The 23,411-nt window shown below is 39.9% G+C and overlaps 1 protein-coding gene across 1 annotated transcript in view; it reads left to right on the top strand.

Annotated features, from left to right (window-relative positions):
• The first annotated feature begins 1,228 nt into the window (after positions 1-1,228).
• The window catches only part of COL9A1 (collagen type IX alpha 1 chain), a 125,631-nt gene continuing 103,448 nt past the window's right edge, over positions 1,229-23,411 (top strand). The window contains exons 1-5 of the mRNA XM_018564831.1: positions 1,229-1,242; positions 1,452-1,525; positions 2,704-2,781; positions 3,069-3,201; positions 5,610-6,006. Of these exons, the coding sequence (XP_018420333.1) occupies positions 1,229-1,242; positions 1,452-1,525; positions 2,704-2,781; positions 3,069-3,201; positions 5,610-6,006 (696 nt within the window). The remainder of the gene's footprint in view (positions 1,243-1,451; positions 1,526-2,703; positions 2,782-3,068; positions 3,202-5,609; positions 6,007-23,411) is intronic.

The following is a 23,411-nucleotide window of genomic DNA, read 5'->3' as shown; positions in this document are numbered from 1 at the left end:
CCTCACCAGGGCTATGCGGATCTCACCTGCGCTGTGCAGGCGGGTGTGGATCTCACCAGAGCTGTGCCGGGTTTACCATGGCTGTGCGGGCAGCGGGAAGGAAGAGGAGGAAGAGATGTGCGACCGGCCTGTACTGTAAACAGCCACTGCGAGGTCCCCGCAAGGCCGCTGTGGTGTCCACGTACGGCAGCCAAATCTATTTAAAATGTAAAGGGCTGCTATTGGCTTTTAGTATTTGGGCATTTTCATGAGTATGAGTACTCGTGAAAATGTCGAGTATCTGCACTGATATTGATACTGGTATCGGTATCAGTGCATCCCATTCTAATTTGTATTGAGATTATAGTCCATTACAGGATAGAGCTTGGAACAGTGGCTACTTTACAACTGAGTTCAGTGTCACTTTAGGGTAGAGCTGTTTCTTCAGAAATTCATTAAGGCAGGGTCAGGCAACCCCAGCACTCCAGCTCTGGTGAAACTACAAATCCCATTACACCTCTGCCTCTGGGAGTCATGTCTGTGGCTGTAAAAGTCTTGCAATGCCTCATGGTTCCACAACAGCTGGAGTACTGAGGTTGCCTACTACTGCAATAAGGAAACATTATCTGTAGGTATTATTACAAATGAAAAACAATTACAAGTGTGTTCAGTAAAAATCTACAAGAACCAATCAGAATTAATTCCTTAATTCATGCGACCAAATTAAAGTGCAACCTAATTGGTTGCTATGGGTTACTTACACTATTGTACATCCTTACTGCTACTTACACTTTAAGAAAAGGTTTCTCAGGATTTCACAATAGAGTATATCTGCAAACTGTTAACTTGAGTGGATTAGACCCTGATTGAGAAATGCACTCTGTCAATAATCACACGCTTAATGTATAGAGAAGAAAAACCCTTAATCATTATAGGATAATGACATCCAGTACATCGTATGAAGCTCTCTGGTACAGATCTCTTGTGTAATGCTCAGTGTGCCCACCTTTCACTGACGCTTCATGTCAGACCCCTCAGTGAGCCCCCTCCAACAGCAGCCCATCCACACACACAGCCACAGTATAAACATGCAAATAGCTGGATGGGGTGGAGTCCCAAGCTAAGCAGTCCTCTCCTGATTGGTAGCCCAAATTCTAGAAAATGATACACCCTATAAATAATTAGATTGCCTGTGAAAAAGACTAGTGCCTAGGGATACCAGGGATCTAATGCCAAGGAAAAAGGAATCATGAAGGACATCTGGTAAGAGCAAGAATTGAACTATTGTGGAGGAGGGAAGTTCAACTTATGGCACATGTCTGTGAATTGAACCTGGGACATCTTTAGCTGTCAGCACCTGCGCTGAGAGCTATAGGACAAACACTGTGGATGGGACACTTCTACACTTTGTCTGCCATGCATTTATTACTTTGTACACATCAATGTATACTTAACAAAGTTTGTTTCAACAGGAAAGCTCCACTTGCCTTGTACCTGATCAGCTTCCTGGGACCCTTGGTATCTGCTACCATAGAACATTATACAAGTAAGTGAATGAAGTGACTTGTGAGTAAGAGTAGATAACACAGATGGATCTGCTGTAGAATGTGTCAGGGAGAGGGAGCCATGGCTTCGTTTAGCGGGGGTCGTGACGGCGCCCCCCCTCAGTCCTGCGCCCGGGGCAAGTGACCCCCCCGCACCCCCGGTTGTTACGCCACTGTGTAGAACTAGCAGCATTGTGCGGATAGCATTGGGCAATGATGTATGTAAAAGTGCATTGCAATGTAACTCACTGCTTCTTATGCTGCTGCCTCTTAGATTCTCAGGCACAGGGTACTCTGTGCTTTATCCAGAGTCATCCTACAAGGTGGAGCTCACTAGACCTGGCATGAATTGCCCTTTGATCCTTTAAGGTTGGCAGGCAGCCAGGTAGCTGTAATTGCAGATACAGTACATGCTGCATTAGGACTGAAAGGTGTTTTTGCAGGGGGAATGTTATTTAAAGGAAAGAACTGTACAGCCTGGGTCACTGTGTAGAAAGAGCTCTCTGTGCAGGACTGGGTGCTCTGTCCAGAGGCCACAACTCCAGCCTTTACTCAAAGCAGACTTTAGGAACATTTTCCAAGCTGCTTTTGGGTCATATTGAGCCCGTTTGTAAAGAAAATGTTTATTTTTCCTGCTCACAGCAGCTGCTTTCAGACAAGCAGACCACTGAGTGTTTAGATTAAGGTGGTCCCTCATTTGATCTCCCCACTCTACTTCTTGTAAATGTAAATAAACCGCAGCTGAATGATGATGGCTCTCGCCCATAATGGCCTATGCTCAACACTCCTGCTGTAATGGATGTGGTGGCAATCAGATTACTGTATAACTACTGTGATTACTATGCCCTCGGGGTAAAAGAATGCATATACAGTGTGGCTTGTTTTGAGTTGGCCAGGCATCCCTACTGTAGGCAACATATGGAATTGATTACACATTTCAGACTAATTTTAACTGTAATGCATAAAACAATGATCTCTTATTTGCAGCCCATAAAAATAGCTAACATTCATTTCTATGTAAAGTATATATAATATTTTTTTGCATTCAGTTTACATTTGGGTCATTCAAATTAGTTTTACTAAACTTACATTTGTGACTTTCAGAAAAACTAGAATATCATATGCGATTGTACCCTGATATTAAAGCTTACTTCTAATATAAACCAATGTCTTGTTTTAGGATTCCCTTTCAATCTAAAATTCAACAACATACAGCACAAATGCCCACCCCTTAATGGTGGACAGGATGACCTTCCTGGTAAGTAAAGAGTAAATATTTTCGTGCTGAAGAGTTTATGTCAGAAGACTATAGGTATTTTGAAAGGACACTTCCTTAGCCTATTTATTTAATTAATTGTGTCATTTCCATCCCTGTGTTCTGTAAGATGTGATAGTAAAGGCTGCTTAATGATTGCCCAGTTTTTTTTAGCTTTGTGTTTGCTTCGATGTAAAGACAAACGACCATCAAAGCCTGTGCAGATGCAAGTCATTAATAGTTGTTTATCTCTTACACCATAAACATGAGTTTCTTATTTCCTGTTCTAGGCTTTGATCTGATTTCCAAGTTCCAAATAGACAAAGCTGCCTCTGTCGGGGCTATTCAGTCAGTGGTGGGTACTTCTCCCTATCAAGTAGCCTACCAGCTGGGGCCCAATGTTGACTTCAGAATTTTGACAAGGTGTGTATTTTCATTTATAGTATAATTCTCATTAATTAGCTTTAGAACTGGTAGAAGACACATTAGGGAAAGATGTGCGGTGCAAAACAAGCAGAAGTCCCTGGACAACTATTTGTTAATTGGGTGGCACGATCGATTATGTACATCTAATTAGTACAGTGGTTTTGGTCTCAGTATCTTGGTTACTAATCGGACCACTTTGGTTATATAAAATATATTTTGCTCATATAGAGATAAATGAAAACATGGTTGGCTTGCAAAACAAAACATACATTGCAACAATGCATCCACAGCTGGAATGGTGTGTATTCATGGGTTAAATAGATTTCAATTTATTGGGAACGAGCGCCATCTAGTGACAAATTTGGCAATATACAGATGTGTACTGGCGCTGTTCATATATGATGGTGCTGAAACATCTTGTGAGACATACATCTGCAGTGGGTCCTAGTTTTCTGCTGCTGGTACAGTTGTCAAAGTCACAGTTTTACTTAAACCAACCATTTACATTCATAATACATGTATTCTGGTTTTCGCAATTTAAATACTTGAACGAGATGCCTCTTGCGTCTTTCAAGATTATATTGGAATGGGAAGTAAATAGTAAGATGTTGCCTGGTCTATTACGGATTTTATTCAAATCAAAGATTTTATTTGTATAAAAATATAGCTATTAGCCAGCAGTGTCTTCTTTCTCTCTGATTTAAAGGAGTCCTCTATTAAGAACATAAAGCTTAAATCCATTTGAAGCATTAGTAAATTATATGTAGTTCAGTGCTACCACAATGCCAGTCTGCTACTACAAAGATACTCTAATGTAGTCTTTAATCTACACTGTAGAGCAATACTGCTTCCCATGGCGGGCTACACTGCTTTGCTCAACAATATCCCAGCTTTCCTGATTTCAGCAGGAATTATATTTGTTTTAGGTGTTATGATAGAGGAAATCAGTGTAAGCAGCGCATGGCAATAGTGTAGGTTTAGAATAGGGGATTTTGAAAGTTACCACAATCAACCCTTACATTCTGGTTTCCTTTTAAATGTATATAATGGGATGTATTTGAAACAAGCAGATAGCATAGTTGTTGACACATTACATTTATACACTATCATGTATCCAATATTTGTCTTTTGATAATGTTTTAGTTAAGAAGGAATGAAAATAATTCCAGTGAAAATTTATTTTTAGGTTTTGGGTACAGTGGGAATGTAGATGACTCTCCATCATGGTTTATTGCTGTATTTGTCAGCATTGAGGACATATCATCCCACTTCCTGTCCCTGGGACATTGCTGTGAGCCTCCCTTTCTCATCTCTCTGGAGTGCCTTCTACACATATTCTTATGGAGAGTTTACTATTAAGTTACAGATACCATAGTCATAGTGTATCTTGAAAAAATAGATTGCCTGGAATTAAGTGATTTAAAAGACTATTTAGGGTACAAACAGTTTATATTTATATTTGTTATATAACCAGAATACAGTCAAATGATTCAGGTATTAATTTCTGTGTAGATGGACCAAGTATTATATCCAATAAAAAATAACTTTATCCCATCTAAGGCCTCATCTACACACGCAGTGGAAATGTACTGCCCTCTGAAATGTGATTGGCGGTGGATCACTTTTGATAGCGTGGTTTGCAGGCATTCAGATGGTGATACTGCTACCTGATGAATGCTAATTTGTTTTTATCATAAGGGGGAATTTACATTGCAAAACTGCATCACAGCTTCATGCCAAGTGGTTGGCACGCGGTTGCACCCTGGTCCCATTGACTTTATTATTATTATACAGGATTTATATAGCGCCAAAAGTTTGCGCAGCGCTTTACAATATAAGGAAGACATTACAATCACAATACAATTCAAGACAAGATGGTAGACTTCAACTAATATTTTTGGCAAGCGGCACTGTCTGCCAAACATGAAATGCGTTATAGGGTGTGCCACAAAGCAAAGCACCACCTGAACAGCCTCCATGTTAGGTTTTAGGTGTGCGATCGGGGGCAAAAATGCGGATCTACTGCCTGTTTTTACTGCTCCTGTGCCGCACATGTAAATAAGGCTTAAGGCCTTGTGTACAGGAGCATTGGTATTAAATACTGGCTTTTTTATTCAAGCACAGCAGTGCTGAAATGTATTAACATGAATGCTAAACACAGCAAAAGGCTTCCTTTTTTAATTAAACACATCTCAATGTGCTGCTTCCAGAGAAACACAATGCAAAGCTGGTTAAAATGCAATCTCAGTCACCCAAACTTCACCATTGAAGTAAATGGAAATCTGCTGGCTGGCATTTGAAGTGTGTTTCTTATATACAGCAAACCCTAATAGTACCGTAGGTATTCACTTCATATAATTTGTTTACTGATTAACTGGTATAGTGTCCAACATTTTATCCCATAGGCACATCTATGTTAGCGGACTGCCAGAAGAATATTCCTTTATGTTTACTTTCCGGATGAAAGACAGCTCAAAGAACAAATACTGGACTATCTGGCAAATTGTGGACTCAGAAGGGAGGCAGCAAGCTTCAATTAATTTCAATGGCCCCAAAAAAGCTCTTGAGTTCTCTTATAAAGGAACGGATGGAAAGTTGAACACAATCACCTTTAACCAGCTCCCCTTCTTGTTTGACACCAAGTTCCACAAAGTTCTCTTCAGTGTGGAGAAGTCTAGACTTACCCTTTACATTGACTGCATCAAAGTGGAGTCATTCAAGCTGGTTCCCAGAGGAAAAATTAATGTAGATGGCTATACTATATTGGGAAAACTGAAGAGTAACCATGAAGTATCTGTGCCGGTAAGTTTCATGACATTCTCTTTATTTATTATTATCATTCATTTTGAAAGATGCTGAGGGTGATTTACTAAAGGAGTAGAGCTTGTGCACCTAGTGAATGTTAGTGAATAAGGTGAAGCTGTGTTCACATTGATTTCCCAATTATGTGTAAGGTAAATTAAAAAAATATTTTTTTTCTAGCATATGATTGGGTATTCCTTGTGAAAACAACTTCAATTATTAACTAACATACAATTTGAAAAGTGAACATTCACCTTTCTAAGTGAATAGCCTTCTCCCTTTAGTAAACAAACCCAATTTTTTTGTATGATAGCTTTTGTAGCTTAAAATAAATTTGTTGCTTAAAGACCTCTTTTGTAACAAAAAATAAATGTGTTTGCATTGTTTTCTTGCTAATTTATTGCCACCATCCCTTTAAAGCTATATTAATGATAGGGGCTCCTAATCATGTGATTGTTGTGACCACCAGTCATAGCAATCACATGATGTGGAGCCTGTCATTGACTCACAATCATAGATCATCGGTAACAGTTCAGCCACTGTGCTGGGACCAGTGGATGCATATATGAGGAGGCCAGGCGTTAAAGCCCACCATATATGTGTGAACTGGTTGGCAAGTTGTTAAAAACAGAATATTATATTTTGAGTATGCAAAGAATGGTGTTGTTTCATTGTTGGTCTAAATTGCACAAAAAATTGGAAACTTGGGTACATACATAATCACTCCTAGCTGGTCATTTGTGCCATTACATGGGCACAGGAGTTGGGAATCTGTTATATGCTTTTTTTTTTAATAACACCTTAAAAATGTTTGTTAGAGCTGAGTCGTGGACTGTCGAACATTTAGTGCATTAGTTCATTTTTAATGCATGTCTCAGTTTAGAAGGAAATTCTCCAATATTTTTTTTGCAGAAATTCAGATTCTGTTATTGTCTTGTGAACAGCAGCACTTTATCGCACTTTCTGTATTGTTGGGTGAACTAAATTCCTTTCTTATTTAATGGAGAGCATTCTTAGAACACTAAGGAGCCACAGTACCAGATATCACTGGCAAACTCTGGTATTGCAATGTATGGTTTAAGTAAAATGTATAATTATGGGAACGGAAACCTCCTTTCCGTAGAAGCGCCAGGACTATATGGGGATTTTCATTTAAACTGGTCACCACTTTAATTGGAGTACATCAGGATCAATTCTTACATTGGATGGTTGCAGAACACCTATACTGTAAGTAAAGGTGCAATTTTTAATATCATTTTTGTGATTAAATTACTGTGGGTGATAATACATGCTGTTTGGATAACAAAAGTAGCAGCCATGGCATATGCGGAAAACTGTTCCTGATATTTTGCTAACAAATTGTCAGTAAACCCAGTGGAGTGAACACATAGAGGCTAATTTATGAAAGGCAAATATGTTGTTCACTTTGCAAGGGAATCTTTTCTTAACTCAGTGAATGAGGTGAAGCGCTGCTGACCTCCATCATCTAATCATGTGCAAGAAAAAAATAAAATTTTTACAAATTTTCCTTGCACATGAATAGATATTCTGTGCATAGTGAATTTTAACCACATTCACTAATGGAAAGTTCCCTTGCAAAGTTTCTAGCTTTGACTTTTAGTAAATGAACCCCATTGACTTTGCTTACTTTAAATCATAAGAGCTAATGCACCCAGGCTTTTTGGGGGCAAATAGAGGCATATATAGCGTAAAACATGCCTGAATTTGCGCTGCCTGAGAGCCACAGCGGTAGTCTGTTCCTATGAATGGAAAACCATTGCGGCTGTGGCTCCCGGGAACCACAAATTCAGGCATATTTTACAGCATGTACATATAAAATGCTGTACCCAGTTGTCTGCCCATAAACACCAGTGTCAGGGGAAACGTCTGTATTCAGAAACGTATCCCACGTGCGTGCAAATGCTGGCACGGACATTTACGGGCATACACCCAGGTACAACATTTTATGCTTATAGACAGAAAACCACAGCAACTGATACTCTCTACTAATGTAGGAGTATTTTACTCTGTATGCAAAAATGCCTTTATTTGCTCCCAAATATGTCCGTTTGCATGAGCCTTATTGAACCACATGCACATGTGTATAGAATGTCGTTGAATATTGTTATGCCAATAATAGTGCACTGAATAATGATGATAACAAGCCACCCCCAAGATACTACACTAGTCAACAAAACCCATACTTTCAGACACCCCAGCCCAGGGGTACCCATTTCCTGCCCTCCAGCTGTGATAAAACTACAAATCCCATGATGCATCTCTCTCCGGGAGTCATGTCTGTGGTTCTGAGAATCTTGCAATGCCTCATGGGATTTGTAGTTCCACCACAGCTGGAAGGCCGGAGTTTGGCTACCCCTGCCCCAGCCACTCTGGTGAATGCCAAGTAGTCAGTCTGGCAATAATTTAAGCAATATAACAAAGGTGAACAGCAGTGCCAGTATTTCTACATTTTGTTTCTATTGTTCCTAAACATAATCCAGATATCTGCTTGTCAGTTCTCGCTAGGTCATAGTACATGTTTTAAGTACATTGTTGTTGTAGAATAATGCAAAAAATAAGATCACTGAGCTACAACTAACATTTTAACAGCTATCATGTTCCTTTTATAGCAATAAAACTGAACTCCTCGTATAAATATTTTTATATACTTACATTGGTCCAACTTGTCCAAATGTATGCATGTCATATACCTGATGATCCCATAGGGACCCTGTAAAGCACTGTAGTAGATGTTCTCTGATTGGATGAAAAGATGAGGGGTCATCATGGTCTTGTCCAATCAGAGAACATCTTGTATTCATTGAAATACTGGACGTTCTGTAAGTGGCTGCTGTACTGAATGAGTGACCCCCTGTGTTTTCAGAGCAGAGGGGAAGTTGCTCAGCTCAGTGGCATACAGGACCTAGAAGATTACTGTAAAGCGATGCAGTAGTTGTTCTCTGAATGGATGATCAGATGAGGGGACGTCATGATCTCCCCCTCGTCCAATCAGAAAACATCTTGTATTCATTGAAATACTGGACGTTCTCTGAGTGGCTTCTGTGCTGAACGAGTGACCCCCTGTGTTCTCAGAGCAGAGGGGAAGTCGCTCAGCTCAGCAGCATACAAGAACCAGAAGATCACTGTAAAGCAATGCAGTAACCCCAGCTCCTACAGTGCTTTACAGGATCCATGTGGGCCGACCAGGTATGTTATATGCATGCATACTTATATTGGGCCAAGCTTGACCAATGTAAGTATGCTTAAACATTGGTACCTGGATATTAGCTTTAAGCTAATTAGGTTTACAAAATGTATCTGAGAAGGTAAAGCTTCCAATCAAGGCTTCCACCTTTCTGTGAAAACAAATGTCTTTTCATGGTGCCCTCATGCCTTTATTTTCCATCCATAAACACATGGATTGAAATCATGGCTTTTCCGTGTATCCCTATACCTTTATTTTCCATCCATACGCACATGGATTGAAATCTTTGCTTTTCCGTGTATCCCTGTCCATTTCTGAGAACGCTATAACTCTGCTGGTCAAAACTAGTTTCCTAATGTAAGCTGTGCTGTGAATCAACACAGTGTAGTGGAAGGAGTTAGTGCAAACACACTGTTATTTATGGTGTGATTTTCATGACTGAATACTAGCTGCGACCTCATTTCAAAGAAGTACGTAAAATCTACTGATTTTAATAGCTCATCATTTTAAAAGCCTGCTTTTCTGTTACAATGGAATGATTCTTTCTATATAATAAGAATGTCAAATACTTTCTGTTTTACCCTATCGTTTATAGTTTGCTCTTTTTTGTAACCTTGTTTTATAAAATTATTTTTTATAGTAACACAAATAACATATTAATACTAAGAATCATGTATAGCTCCGGAACAGAGAAAGAGCGAGAAAGAGAGAGAGAGAGAGAGAGAGAGAGAGAGAGTGACAGAGCGCGCGCACGCGCACAAGAGAGAGAGAAGACAAGGTGGAAAGGGAGAGAAGAGAAAGAAGAGAGAGAGAGAAGAGAAAGAAGAGAAAGGGCAGAGAGAGGGGAGAGAGAGAGGAGAGAGAGAGAAGGGAAGAGAGGGAGAGAAGGTAGAGAAGGAGAGAAAGGGGAGAGAAAGAGAAAGAGGAGAGAAAGGGGAAGAGAGAGAGAGAGAGAGAGAGAGAGAGAGAGAGAGAATAAGCAATGATCTAGTGTAATATATCCTGGATTTTATTGTTCGGAATAGGAAACAGGAAAATTATGTAGATGCCAGGTTTGAATTCATGAAAACATTTTTTTTGAAAAAGTGAAAAGGGTTAGGCCAGGGGTAAGCAACCTTGGCACTCCACCTGTTGTGGAACTACAAGTCCCATAAGCCATCATAGCACTCAAGAGACATGAAGGGATTTGTAGATTCACCACAGCTGGAGTACCCCAGTTGCTTACCCCTGGGTTAGAAGCGCCATCAGATGTTTATCGTTGGCTTTACCCCCTTGGAAAGATTTTCCCTCACTTCCTGTTATGTTGACAGAATGTCAAGAAGATAGGAAGATGGGAACTCTTTCCAGTGAGGACAGAGAAATCAATAAAATACTAATTAAACTAAAGTGAAGAACGGTAAAAACTCTGTCAGGTTTCTGTTGTGGTTGAAGTCATCCTGTCCCAGTGACACCCATTCTCCTTATTTATCACCTTTCCTCTTTCTATTCAAAACTAATAGGGTTATTCACAAAAGGGTGAAGAGTCTGGAGAAGGCAGGAGAAGTGAACAATCTAGGACAATATAGCTGAACTGGAATGTGAGCTGAATTGGATAATTTTTCCAAATCAGTAATGTTGTCCTAGATTGTTCACGTCTCCCGCCTTCTGCAAACTCTTCATCCGTTAGTGAATAGCCCTGTAAAAAACAGAAGTTATGGCTGGATATGTGGATAGAGACGAGTTTTAAAATTGCCAACAGAATCACCATTATTTACTTTAGTATGGTCCACCATTTTGACAACTGTGCTAACACCAATGGATTTCTATTGAGCCACTCTGTGAAGTTCACGATACATGTACAATCTTGCCATTTGGGCAGCATCACTGCTACTAGATGGAGCCGAGGAGCCTTGGAAATACCATGCTGCTCGGCTCCTTCAAGTGGGGGAATGCCGTGTAAACAAAATTCATCCAGCTTTTCTTTGGGTAGAAGAGTTATAGATTGGCCCCTATGTATTATGCGGACCTGTCTAAACCATTAATTCCATTGGTATCCAGTCAGGCAGGCCCTTGCACTACATAGTTATTGCTAGGTCTAAAGTAGATTGCACAGTCAGATTGCAATGTGTGTGGTGAGCTTTAAGCTAGGATACTTGACATTCCATATGATGTCTTTTTTTATCTACATCTACTTTTTTCCTAAAGGAATAAGTTAGACTTTGGCGTGAATTGCTGCGTTTTATATAGCAGGTTTGCAGTTTTTATCCTTGAAAGTTGTGTTTTTTGGAGAGAGCATACTCCTGTTATCTGTTAGGAGAACTAACTCCTTTCTATTATTGGTATGCTACTACTTCAGCTGTATGCAGCACGTATCATGCAATGTGAGGTTTTAAAAATGTGTGCATAAAATTACAGAAAAGAACAAAATCTGGTAAATCTTTCCCATAGGGACACAGAGAATAACAAAATCTTGACTTTTTTGTAAAATGAGCATCGAGCCGGCTTCCTGGCCAATTAGGAAGCTGGCTTCCCAGCCAATCAGCATCGATCCGGCCACACAGCATGGAGACGGCATCCCGGCCAATCAGGAAGCTAGGCAGGGAGTCATTACCCAGCTTCCTGATTGGCCAGGAAGCTGGCCCCATGTTCCCTCTGACCCGAATGTATGGCATTTGGGCGAGTACGATAATAATAAAAGCATATACCTGCTTCATGTTCACTAAGTGTACATTGCTGGCATATGTTTTTTTTAAATACCTCTGCAAAGGTGGAAATGGGCTTTAAAGTCTGACAGAGACTGTTGTTGTTTTCCACTCTATCCTCTAAGTCAGCCTTTCTTAACCTTCTGGTCTCCCCTTTGGGGTGCCTCAAAATGTTGCAGTAGTGGGATGTGAGATGAGGAGGGGGGGTTAAGATTGATGTGAAGGGGGCTCCTGATGTAAAAGGGGAACTCTTATGTGAAGGGGGGGACTCTGATATGAAAGTGGGGCTTCTGATGTGAAAGGGGGGCTCCTGGTGTGAAGGAGAGCTACTGATGTGAAGGGTGAGTCGGATGCGAAGGGGGACTCTTGATTAGAAGGGGGCACTTTGATGTGAAGAGGGAAACCCACTTTTTTGTTCGTGCTTGCATGGGGTCCCCCTTAAAATCGATGACATTTTAGGCTGGGGTGCCTCGGGATTTTGCATACTTTTAAGGGGCCAAAAAAAGTTGAGACGTTCTGCTCTAATAAATAGAAATTTAGTTTGAGATCACCTATGAAGAGAACCTGTCAGAGAAGAGATATCAGCACTGCCATTGCTATGATCTTGGCAGGTCATCCTTAAGCTTGCTTTACTAAAGAGTCGTTGACCTGGAAGAAGTATGTATGTTAGATGTTGCAATAGCCTATTAGTTAATAGACATGTAACCCCCCCTAAAAATCTGTTTTGTTTCATTTTGGATCGATTCATATTTCTATTTCTGTTCTGTTTTGGATCCGATAATTCGATTCGGTTCCCTAATCAGATTTCGTATCCGTCCGAATTTTCATTTTGGAATGATCCACAATGGGAAGTCACATGACCGTGTCTGTAATGCAACCCCCAACAGCTAAAAAAAACCTGATTGTCCAGAGAACAGTAACATGTCCGATTTAGTTTTGTTAAAAGAGCATTCTGATCTGTTTGCAAGCGTTCAAATTCAGAAATTAGGATGTACCGAATGCCCGAATTTAACAAAATTCATACAAATATCCAGTTGGAATTAAATTTACATGTCTATCAGTTACATGCTCGTTCCAGGTAATTGAACTAATACATAGTTAAGCAAAGATAAGGATTACAGTCCCAGACACTGCATCTTCAAAAACAAATCGGTACTGGCAACACCCATATTTCTACAATTACATGTCGCTTTTAAGATATAACTGTACAGTAAAGTGTTACAGTTAACAATCATTTTACACTTTTGTGAAGTATGTGAAAGGTTTACAGTTTTGGAGTGCACACATTCCACATTAGGAATTTACTGTGGCTATAATCACTTGTAGAAAATTGAAAATAGGAGACTTGTGTTCTCTGCCCTGATATTAAATTCCTCTGCACTCTTTTATAGGTATAGATTCTAAATATCCTAAGTTATAAACTGGCTACTTATACAGAAAGCTCTTGATATAATCATGAAGCAGAGATGAAGAAATATACATTTAGGAACAAGGCATACCATTATCTCTTTGCACTACTGACACATATGTTCTGGTTTAGCATTGTAAATTGTATTTATATAGTACTTTGCCACTAGGATTATGTGTTAAACACTTGTAAAAAGCTTTTAATAATGACTATGTCCTAGGTAAATGTAATAAACATTATGTTAAATGCTAAAATCTATTGCACAACAGATAAAAGGCCTCCTAGTTCCAAATGGCACCCTGCAGTATACAACAAAGCAGGCTGATCATCATCTTTGTGATATAGCAATGTCTGGAAACATCCACAAGATGGCAGTATTAGGCAGAGCTGCACAATTTACCAACCTGCAAAACAGCAGAGCCACTGAAGAGAGCTTAGGGAATTAACTAGTAACTGCATCTGACTTTAAAGATCTATACAATATATCATAGAATGCCGTAAAAAAAGGGTACAAAAATGTGTATATTCATAGAACAGATAAGATTACAAAGAAAATAACAAAAGTTTTCTGACTTTTTTTAAGGGAGGCTACATTGCTTTCTGGTCAATTTTATTGTATTTATTTGTGAACATTTCCAGGTTTATTATTTAAACATGTATATATTTTTTTCATTATTCATTTTTTATATAAACATTAGAGCGCTTCCAGAATAGATTGGTTGGGGTTGATTTACTAAAGGAGTAGAGAATTTTCACTTAGCTTAGTGAATGTGAGTAGTGCTCATTTTGGTTATCCATGTATCTGCTAGCAAATGTTCTGTTTTTTTTACATTTTTTAAATTTATTTTGTACATGATTGGGTTTTCAAAGTGAATGCAGCCTTATCATATTTACTAAGTGATCATTTATGATTCAAGAAAGCATGTATGACACTTTTCTGGTGGTATGGTCCTTTTAAAACAACATGTGCCTTATTCATGAAACAGTTTCAGTAGCAGTTCTGATATGTACAACAGATTCAGATAGTTCTTATTACCGCCATTTTAAAGGAGAATTATGGGAAGAGTGAAGAACATTCATCCCCATAATTAGAGCAGGCATGTGACACTGCCGCTGTCGCAGGTCGGCTTTATTGATCAGGAACTGAGCTATCACAAAATGCTGATCTCTGAGTTCCTGATCTCCTTCCTGCAGAGAGCGATGACTGCCAGTCAGTGCTCCCCGCAGGGATTCCGCTCTCCGTTCCTCCAGCGCTGACTGGAGAGACGGACTAGGCGGGCACAGGTGGCACTGCCTCTTGAGAGGCAGAGCCAGCTGTGAATCAGGTAGCGGTGTGGATCCCGACAATATTGTCAGGATCCATCCTGGTTGCAGCCCATCTCTACGCTGTCAGCATATAGCGGGCAGTAGCTTTGGGTCACAGGAGGACATTAGTATATGTCCTCCTGTGACCCTAAAGAGAACTATGGCAAAAAAAAGGTTGGGCCATAGTTCTCTTTTGAGAACCTGACGATAGGGCGCGACACATTGAAAAATAATTATTGCCAATTTACAGATTAGGAGACTGGCGGTAATTAAGACCAACTCTGATCTGGTGAACCACCACAGTCCTGGCCACTGGTGTCCAAGTAACCAATGACTCTTTTCTGGCCTCACGTGGTTTAATATAAATAAAAGGGACGGGGATGCTGGCTGACAGCATTATCCAAATATGGCCATTGTTTGCTTAGCTGCTGCCAGCTGCATAGCCTCCTAACAGCCTCCTAACAACCAATGCTACTGACAGTAGGCAGAGCCTGATGGGAAACTCTGAGAGACTAGTTCCCTGTCAGTTTCTCCTCTCTTGTGATTGACAGCAGACAGTAGGCATTTTCCATAGCCAATACTCCAGACAGCCTGCCATTGGCTATGGAATACACCCACTGCCTACTGTCAATCAGTAGCAGAGCAGACCTTATGGGGAACTAGTCACTAGGTGTACGCTGTCCTTGCACTTTTTTTTCATTCAAATGGTGCAGTAAAAGACAACAAAAAGCCATCATAATAACAACAAAAAAGCAGGAAAATGCCAAAGAGCAAGCAATCAGACTTAAACTTCCTAGAGTTTCCTAACTGACTCTAATGGCTGACACTATGGCTGCTGTTTGTATCTTCCCCCCTGTTGTAGTGAGGCGGCTGGCTTATCCATAAGCCAAAACCCTTATTGGCCCTTCTAAGCCTGTTGGCCATAGTTTAAAGGCCAGGCAGTGCATAATGGTTTAAAGAAATTCTCCTGGGCGAATCTGCAAATAAATTTGCTTCGACAACATATTTCGAACCTGCAGGATTTGCCTTAAAGTAGCGTTGAACACGAACCATATCCCTAATCGGAACGGGAAAAATTATTTTGTGGGTGATTACAGTGCTTGACAGTGTCTGATCAGTCTTGCCCTGGCTTAACTTTGCCACATATCTTCTTTATATGTTCCAGTATTCCTTTATGACAAGTCATAGATATGCAATTAGAATTCAGTGGTATGTAATAAACTTCCTAGTTGTAAAATTGAACCTGTCATGTAGTAGTAAAACTCAATCAGCAGTACTGCTGCCCGTGTAAAAGCTGAATTGATTTGTTATGTACATTTCATATTGCGCACACATTTCATGAGAAACAAGAAGCTTATCCCCTTAACAAGTACTGAAAATGCTGTAAATTGAGTATTGTTGTGAAAAGAAATGAAAGTGATGTCAAGAATTCATTAACACTTAGAAGTCTGTAGTGCATGCTGGGACGTCTGCAGAGATAGTAAGCATTCTCTTACCAGTATAAAGACTACTCATCTCTGTAATGTGCAGTAATATTAAACAAGATCTAAACTCAGTCTCTAAAATCTCATAGGATTTTTAACATGTTAAAATTATTTCAATAATTATTTTCAATATTTTTTAAATCTGCTGCTCTCAATTAGTATAGCATAGTATAGTAATATAGTACCTGGTATTTCTACCATGAAGGTCCTTGTTCTGGCATTTCCAGTTACAGGGTGACATAGCTCGGTTTCTGTCTCCCAACTGCTGTCCTGTTTGCCACAAAGTCTTCCATTGGAAACTATAAGTGACCATATTACGAACAAACTGTTTAATTCCAAAACCATATTGAGAACCCGGGGACACAACAATAGGCTAGAAGAGAGGGGGCTCAATCTTAGAATTTGTAAGGGGTATTTAACTGTGAGAGTGGTGAAAGTTTGTAACTCACTACCACAGGCGGTGGTATCTGCAGATAACATTGATAAATTGAAGAAACTTCTGGATGAGTTTCTTCTTTTGCAGAAAGATATGGGAAGTGTTGGAGCCAGATAAATACACTCACTCACTCACTCACTCACTCACATACATAGGTTGAACTGGATGGACCTTGGTCTTTATTCATCCTTACATACTGTGTCATATTGTTACATATTGTTCCTCATTATGTAGGCATGTTCCGCCATTATCACTATCAGATAGCCCCTACTTAGTATTGGCATATAGCCAGTGCTGGAGCACATGCATGTCTATAGAAAGTGGCTGCAAAGAGGCTGGACGAGATCATCAGCACTGAGATGGAAAACAAAATGAAAAGATGAAAAATGTATTATCTAGAATAGAAAAAAAAACCATGGTAATTGTTTATGATACACCATGCTTTACCAAACTAAAGATCATCAGTCAGAGTTTGAATCTACCAAAATGTAGACTTAGAGGATGGATAGATAAGGTTGGCCATAGACACCCAAGGATGGCCAACCACTAACTTATTTCTGTCCATACACGAGCATGTACACACTCTCTCAGCATACACATGCCCATTAATGCCCACAAAATGGGAAAAATTCGCCAAACACTTCCAGTGCTGGATTAATTTGGGGCAAACAAACATGACCTATTGGTGCTGGTCTGATATAGATATATGTGCCAAGTTACCAGTGCCCTTATACATGTAAATCATATTATGATCCAGCCTCAAACTGATTGGCAGTCAATCATCTCTAGCATATGGGTACTTTAAAAGCAAGCATATCAATAGAAGAAATTTTAGGACTGTAACAGTTACGTCTAATATTTGTATCATGCAAATACAAGATTTTTATTATTTCATTCCATGCAATATTTTTACTATTTACATATTCCATTGTATGGAATCGAAGGAAACTGCTGGGTTTATTTAAACGTTAAAGAAAAAAAGCACCAATAATGTGAAATGTGCAGTAACCCATATTCAGATCTCAGAATACTTACATTTTATATCTAAGGAGCAATTGTTATTGGTTGCTGTAAGTTACTATGCTTAGTACACTGCTCTGTCCTATTGAATAATGCTGTATCATTTATACATAATAATGGTGTTTAACTTAAAGTAAAGAAACCATCTGAACCGTTCTTCTGTTTGACAGTTTTAGCTGACCACTCTCTCTAATGACATAATTCCATATTATTAACCAGTATAACACATTTAAAACAGGGGCATGGGTACTTTGTATGAAGCAGAGACTCAACATGGGGTTAATTGATGTATGCATATGCAAATTAAATTTTCTAGGTGGCACATTCTGCAAACATAAGAATGTTATGCACGATTAATATCAAACAGCATGACAAGGCACAAATATAATCCGCTAAGGTATGCTAGAATTTTAAACAAATCATTACTACTTTCGAATACTGATTTGGCTAGTTTCTGGGATTATGTGTGCTCACTCTCTGCAAATCCCACCTGTTAAAGACATCAGGATTAACAGGAGAAATCATTGGAACATTCCTACATATGTGCCATTTTTGCTCCCCTTGGACAATGTGGCTAATGGTGCATTCTCCTCACAAGAAAGCAAGAGCTTTGATTGATTTCAGCAGTTTGCAACGACTGTCCCCAGTAAAGGTCAATCACTTATGGTGGTTGGAAGTGATATTGAACAATACAGTTTTCCTAACATATTAGATATTCTCTCTGTGATCTATAGATGGCCATTCCATCATTTAGGTGCCACTGTAAACGGTCATCTGAATTGGGAAGATGATTGATGTGGGATGTTTGAGGACGGATAGATATCTTTCCATTCATGGGAAACCCCATTACCACTAATAGTAATCATTAATATTATATCTCGTAAACACCTTATTCTTTTTTTTAATGTGGGTAACATGGTATGTAGGTGGGTGTATGGAGTATGACACGTTAAAGCAGGATATAGCAGCAGGCCGAGATCAGAGAGCATTTAAAAACGGCAAACATTCTTAATTTTCACTCACTCTTGTGCATGTTGTGATGTAAATGTTTCTGGTTTTTATTTACCTGATAGTTATATATTTAGCATTATGGTACGGGAATAGTCCACCTTACAAAGGTACTTCAGCATGATAAAAAGCTGCTTTACCATGAAAATCACTGCAGCTGTTTTTACTCATGTCAGGTTTGGCTGTTATCCTTGCTCTGGCAGGTCTCGTATGGAATGGCTATGCCCAGCAAATAGCTTGTTACCCTCTTCATCCACTTATATGAATAAGGACCACACTCATTGGGTGCAGTATTATTGGATCATGGAAGTACTGCAAAGTCTGTGACTGACTCCAGATTTTCCTACAAACTTGATTAGGAGCCTCAGAGCAGCAGACATCTGTTACCTCTCTTATCTGACTAGGATACCCTTTTGAGGGTTGATTCTGCTTCTTCACTATCTGCTCTGCCATTTCCATGGCTGTGTAAAGGTGGCCATACACCTTAAAATTATTGTACGATTTTCTTCGTCCCGTCGTCGATTTCCACATGACTGCCCGATCATGCAGAGAGCAATGTGGATTTAAATTTTTGTTTGTTAGCAATACTAACTGACCGAATTTCGTTGATGCATGTGCACGGTTCATGGTGCGATTTTGTTCGTAGAAAACACCACTAATCCATTGATTTTCGTACAATTCGAAAAAAGTTTTCTAGCCTGCCCGATAGACGAAATGCGGCCAGGTGTACAGTAATTCTGACTGTTCACTTCCCATCAACTGGCCAATTTTTGTACGAAAACCCGATTTCGTTCGGAAATCGAATGATAATCGCAAGGTGTATGGGCACATTTATCCTTTTTTTTTCTGGAGCATGATAAACTGAATAAGAAGTAGCATGCTGTGGTAAAAAGAGGACATGATCTTCCTAAAGGGGCCATGGCTCAATAGGCATGATAAAACCACTATAATTAATATTGTTGCAATGTGTTTATGAATTAAGCCTGTAAACAGTGCCCGAAGGCTTCATTCACACAGAAGCTGTTGTCAGGAACCAATGTAAGGCTGCTATGTTTTTATGCAAAACAATAGTGGTCTTATGATCTCTCTCCTATTACTAATATTGGCAACAAGTCAAGGTTTTACCAGCTAAGCCAAAAAATACAGGCCAGGTGGCAGCCCTAGATCCTGGAACTTTACCTTGCACAGTGAGATTAGCAGGATTGGTGGAGTTTGTGTCCAATTTGCTATGCAGAGTACCCAAATGAGACAAAACAACCAGTGTCAGTGCTGGTATAAGCGGAGGAACTAAGCCTCCAGTCTAGCTCTCAAGCATGCTGCGATGATGGGGGAAGTTTAGAAGGTGCTGCAGTACTTGTACATGCATAAACCTTTAATTTTAAAATATATTTAACACAATTTTATCTAGTCATTGAAATAAGAAAGCACAATTGGGCTTTAACACACATACATGTAATAGAGACCACAGTCTTGTATCAGTCATGACTATGCTACTACCAGATAGTAAATAGAGGGCAGTAGTTAGGAGTATTTAATGTACTGCTCCGTGCATTGGTGTCAACTGGAATCAGTGTTAGTGAGAGCAGTATGCCCTTTCTTTGATGTCATTGGGAGTGGAGCATGTCCCTTTCACTGTTGTCAGTGGTTCCCACTGACATCAATGTTGGAAGCATTCATTACTCCTACTGACACCAAAGTAAGGGTTATACTACTCCCACTAACATTAAAGGAGAACTATGAGGCGAGTGCTTTTCACTCACCTCATTGTTCTAGCCGACCTGTGACAATGAGACTGTCACAGGTCAGCTTAGTAGAACGGGAGGTGAGCGAACACATACCGGCCTTCGCTCACTTCTTGATCCTGTCACGGCTCTCTGCCGTGACAGGGGAGGGGCTGGATTCCCCCCTGCCCGCTCCCATCCGCCAGCGCTGACTGGCGGAAGGGACGGGGGAGGGGGCGGGTACAGCTGGCTCTGCCTCTAGATAGGCAGAGCCAGCTGTCAGTCACGCAGCTGGGCGGATCCAGACATAATTGTCGGGATCTGCTTCAGCCGCAGCGTCTTAGTATACCGCGAGCAACAGGTCGCGGTATACTGCGGCGTCTCAGTATACCGCGAGCTACAGCTCGCGGTATACTGAGCTTAGGGTGACGGGAGGATGCTAGTTTGTGCCCTCACGTTACCCTAACGAGAACTATGGGGAAAAGCCTTAACCCCATAGTTATCCTTTAAGGGCCACTAAGTCATGTTTTCCAGATCTTATTGCAGAAATACAAGTGAATTAAGAATGTTTACTTTAAATTGTTACACATTGCATCTAGGCAAGTGCTTGGACTACTGAAAAATGTAGAATGTGTCTGTTAGTAGCCTTTGAGTAGCAGAGCTGGAAAATACTATCCTGGTATATGTTTATTAAGAGAAGAATGTAGTCCACATGTCTCTACAAGTTTCAAAGTTTTTGCTTGCTATTTATAAAATTGATGAGAGAAGTGGTTCATGTTAAGTTATAATGTTTGCTTCTTGCTCATGCTCAGTATGCATGTGCTTGCCTGTAACTCCTCTGCCAATCTGTTTTGCTCCCAACATAGTTGAACAGAACAAGTACCATGGGGAGCAACATTGTGAGAAACCTCATGAAGTCAAGCAGAACAAATCACAATTATATTCTCCTGTATGTTCTAGCAACAGGCAGAGAAAACCAAGAAGGAATAAAGCTGAATTTTAGACAGATAGAAAAAGCACAGTTTAATTCATTAAATACACCTTTACACAAAACTAGAATGTTTACTCATATATGCTATTATACTATCTTCTTATAATCTCATACTCAACAGACTAGGAAAGAGAGGGGGTCAGCCAGTTAAGGGTCTATTTGTTCACACAGTACTGTCAGTCTAACACAAGTAGCATGTTTGCAGGAGTGGAACACACATGGATGTATCGCTTACCTCTATTACAGAAGAATTAGGTTGCTGACCCGAATGTGCTATCTAGGTGTTGTCTGAATTCGTCAGTTACAGGCCTGGCTGGACAGAATTACAAATCACTGGGCAGGTGAAGCTGCTTATATATGTAAGCATATATGTAATGCTGAGCATTTAGCTGCTTTCCTAAAGTATAGATCTAAACACACACATGCACACACACCAGAGGAGCATAGCCACTTTTCTATTGTTGTGAAGAAACTGCCTGACTTTCAAACCTTTCTTTCAATGAAACATAGAGTATGCCATTGTTAACTGTTTAATTCTGCTAAAGTTAGTTGCCTGTCAGGCTGATCCCTTGGCTTTAATACTTTCAGTCACTGACCTAGCACAAGCATGCAGACAAGAACTTCAGACTTTTCTCTGACTTTTCTGATTGGCATACATGTTCCAGGTCAGTGACTCAGAAAGTACTTAACCCGCCGCCTGGCATCCTGATTGGCCAGGCAGCCGGTTCCATGCTGTTTGGCCAGCTCGTTGCTGATTGGCTGGGAAGCTGGCTTCCCAGCCAATCAGCATGGAGTGCTTAGAGTGGTGTCTACTTTACAACACACATAGGGACCATGGCGAACAAAAGTAGTCACCGTCCAGGAGTAAGGACAGTGTCACCACCAATAGAGAGATGATTTGGGGTTCTACAACTGAGTGAAACACAATAAGCTACATTTTTGGTAATAGTTAGGGTACTTGAATACATTTTAAAGATTTAACCTCCTGAGCTTAGTGTCACTTGAACTGGATCACCATGGAGTGCTTAGAGTGGTGTCTACTTTACAACACACATAGGGACCATGGCGAACAAAAGTAGTCACCGTCCAGGAGTAAGGACAGTGTCACCACCAATACAGAGGTGATTTGGAGTGATATATACAGTACATACACTGATCCTCCAGTCCAGTTAGTTGGATAGGGACAAATCCATATCACACTACTGTAAAAAAACAAAACAAAGACCAGGCGCACAGGCAGTTAAAGATAGCCATTGAGTAATAATAGAAAGCAATGCACTAACAAAGTATATCATTTTTTATATACTTTGTAAATGTAATACTTTCAATTATTATTAAATGGCTATCTTTTTTCTGCAGTTAGGTCTGTGGGCCTGGTCTCTTGTTGTTCTTTTACAGTAATATGTGTTGGCATACTTCTTGAATTAACAGTGACAAAGCATGAGCACCACTGAGAGACAGTGCCACTCTATAATAGGAAGTGCCTTAACAAGGTCCTATAATGCAGGGTCACTAGGTATACTTTAAATGAAAGCTGCAGATTTAAAAAAAAAAACTCCCAGCACTACATTTAAATGTTGCAGCACACAAGCAATGTTAGTGGTTGGGTTAAGATCTATTCTAATACGCTGTACACAATAAAGTACATGAACGCCAATTAGTGAATGAAAAGCAAATGGCATCGTGAAACCAATAAACCTAAATCACAGCTTACGTTGTGTAAAAGAGCTTATCATTTACAAGTATCCTGTATGTGTAAATTGTGGTATTTGTATATGATCTGACACTTCCAGCAATATGTTTACACATGCTTTGCAGCTAATGGTGGTTTAATGTACTGTGCTACCAGTTATTTTAGGTTTAATGAGGTTTGTGCTGACAGTACATTATCAGGCTGATTGGAACATCCCTAGCAACAACTGTATAGTGTAGAGATTACTAAGTGAACCATAACAAGCACTCGTGCCACAAAGGTCCTCAGTGTCAATCACAGAGATTACCAAACATGATGATTTATTCAGCAATTAGTAGACATTGTTAAGAGGGGTTTTGATTTGACTGCCCTAGTGATTGTAACAAGAATGGACAGCTATCTCAGATATTTCAGCATGTGACAAATGATCTATATGTATATGGCAGATTAAAG

The sequence above is a fragment of the Nanorana parkeri genome, unplaced genomic scaffold, assembly GCF_000935625.1.
Source record: "Nanorana parkeri isolate BGI_ZX_2015 unplaced genomic scaffold, ASM93562v1 scaffold785, whole genome shotgun sequence".
Lineage (NCBI taxonomy): Eukaryota > Metazoa > Chordata > Amphibia > Anura > Dicroglossidae > Nanorana > Nanorana parkeri.
This window is presented reverse-complemented; position numbering and strand designations above follow the sequence as displayed.